General features: G+C 37.0%; 1 protein-coding gene across 1 annotated transcript in view; it reads left to right on the top strand.

Annotated features, from left to right (window-relative positions):
- The window catches only part of cyfip2 (cytoplasmic FMR1 interacting protein 2), a 68,234-nt gene that overhangs the window by 56,355 nt on the left and 10,699 nt on the right, over window positions 1–1,180 (top strand). The window contains exon 25 of the mRNA XM_015377199.1: window positions 222–352. Coding sequence (XP_015232685.1) covers window positions 222–352 — 131 coding nt within the window. The remainder of the gene's footprint in view (window positions 1–221; window positions 353–1,180) is intronic.

Genomic DNA, 1,180 nt, shown 5'->3' with positions numbered 1-1,180 from the left:
TTTAGGGTTAATTTCTGATTTTACATTGCAATAAAACATATTGATTAGCCAAATTTTTGTCTATTTTTGGTCTGTTTCTAATATTTGCTTAATGATCTGAAACATTTAGGCGTCACAATAAAGCAAAAGCACCAAATATTAACAGAAAGAGGCGAATCTTTCTCCCTACGTAGATTTTCTGTGGACTTTGTGGATCTCATTTTTTATTCCCGTCTCCTCAGGCATCCTGGAGTTCTTCCACCATCAGCTCAAGGACATCATTGAATACGCCGAGCTGAAGACGGATGTCTTCCAGAGTTTAAGGGAGGTGGGAAACGCCATCCTCTTCTGCCTGCTCATCGAACAAGCTCTGGTGAGGCCTCCCTCCCTAACCTGCTCTAATCACTTCCCTCTTATCAAGTCTTCTCCTGCTTTCCTGTCCTGGAAGCCTGAAGGTTCCTCCTCAGCTTCTCTCAGTAAATCAAACAGATGAAAAACTGTCAGTCTTGTAGGTTTGTTTGATCGTTAATGAGGTTTTTTGTCTGAAATACAACTCTATTTTTCATTACACGCTGGCAACTACCACAGGTGGTAAGGATTTAGCTTTTATTGATATCAAAATAACAGAAAGCATCTTTTATTTTATTTTAATCACATTTCTTTTTACTAATTCTATTTATTGCTCATATAATTTCATCTCCAATCAGCCGTGGAAAGAAAAGCTCTGAGATTTATTGTAACTGTTCAGAAATAAGTAAAATTCTGCAATGGTAAAGCTTGAAATCTCAGTGTCTTTGTTTTCCATGGATGAGGCGATCCGTTTTCTTTAGTTTGACTGCATTATGGCTCTCTAGTCTTTTTTTCATAATGTTTCCACCATTTCTGACTGTGTGTCACTTTGGTTTGCATCTGAGTGGGTTTGTTTGTGTTTTTCTTTGACTTCATCATTGCATGACTTCACTGGAGGCTTCAGGAGGCCGCTTTGCCGTATTTAGTTGACTAACACAAACATCTGAGCATGTTACTGATGTAGTAAGAAAGAAAAACCGCCATCAGTCGTAGGGAAATCAAGTCAAATCATTCTAGCTTAAACATGTTTATGTACTCTTTATCAGAAATTTAGAAAATTTATATTTAAAAAAAGATCCTGTCTTAAAATCTGTGTTTTTTTTCATTATCTTCTGCAGGCCAGTTAGTTCTA

This window comes from Cyprinodon variegatus, unplaced genomic scaffold (genome assembly GCF_000732505.1).
Source record: "Cyprinodon variegatus isolate N-32 unplaced genomic scaffold, C_variegatus-1.0 Scaffold148, whole genome shotgun sequence".
NCBI lineage: Eukaryota > Metazoa > Chordata > Actinopteri > Cyprinodontiformes > Cyprinodontidae > Cyprinodon > Cyprinodon variegatus.
This window is presented reverse-complemented; position numbering and strand designations above follow the sequence as displayed.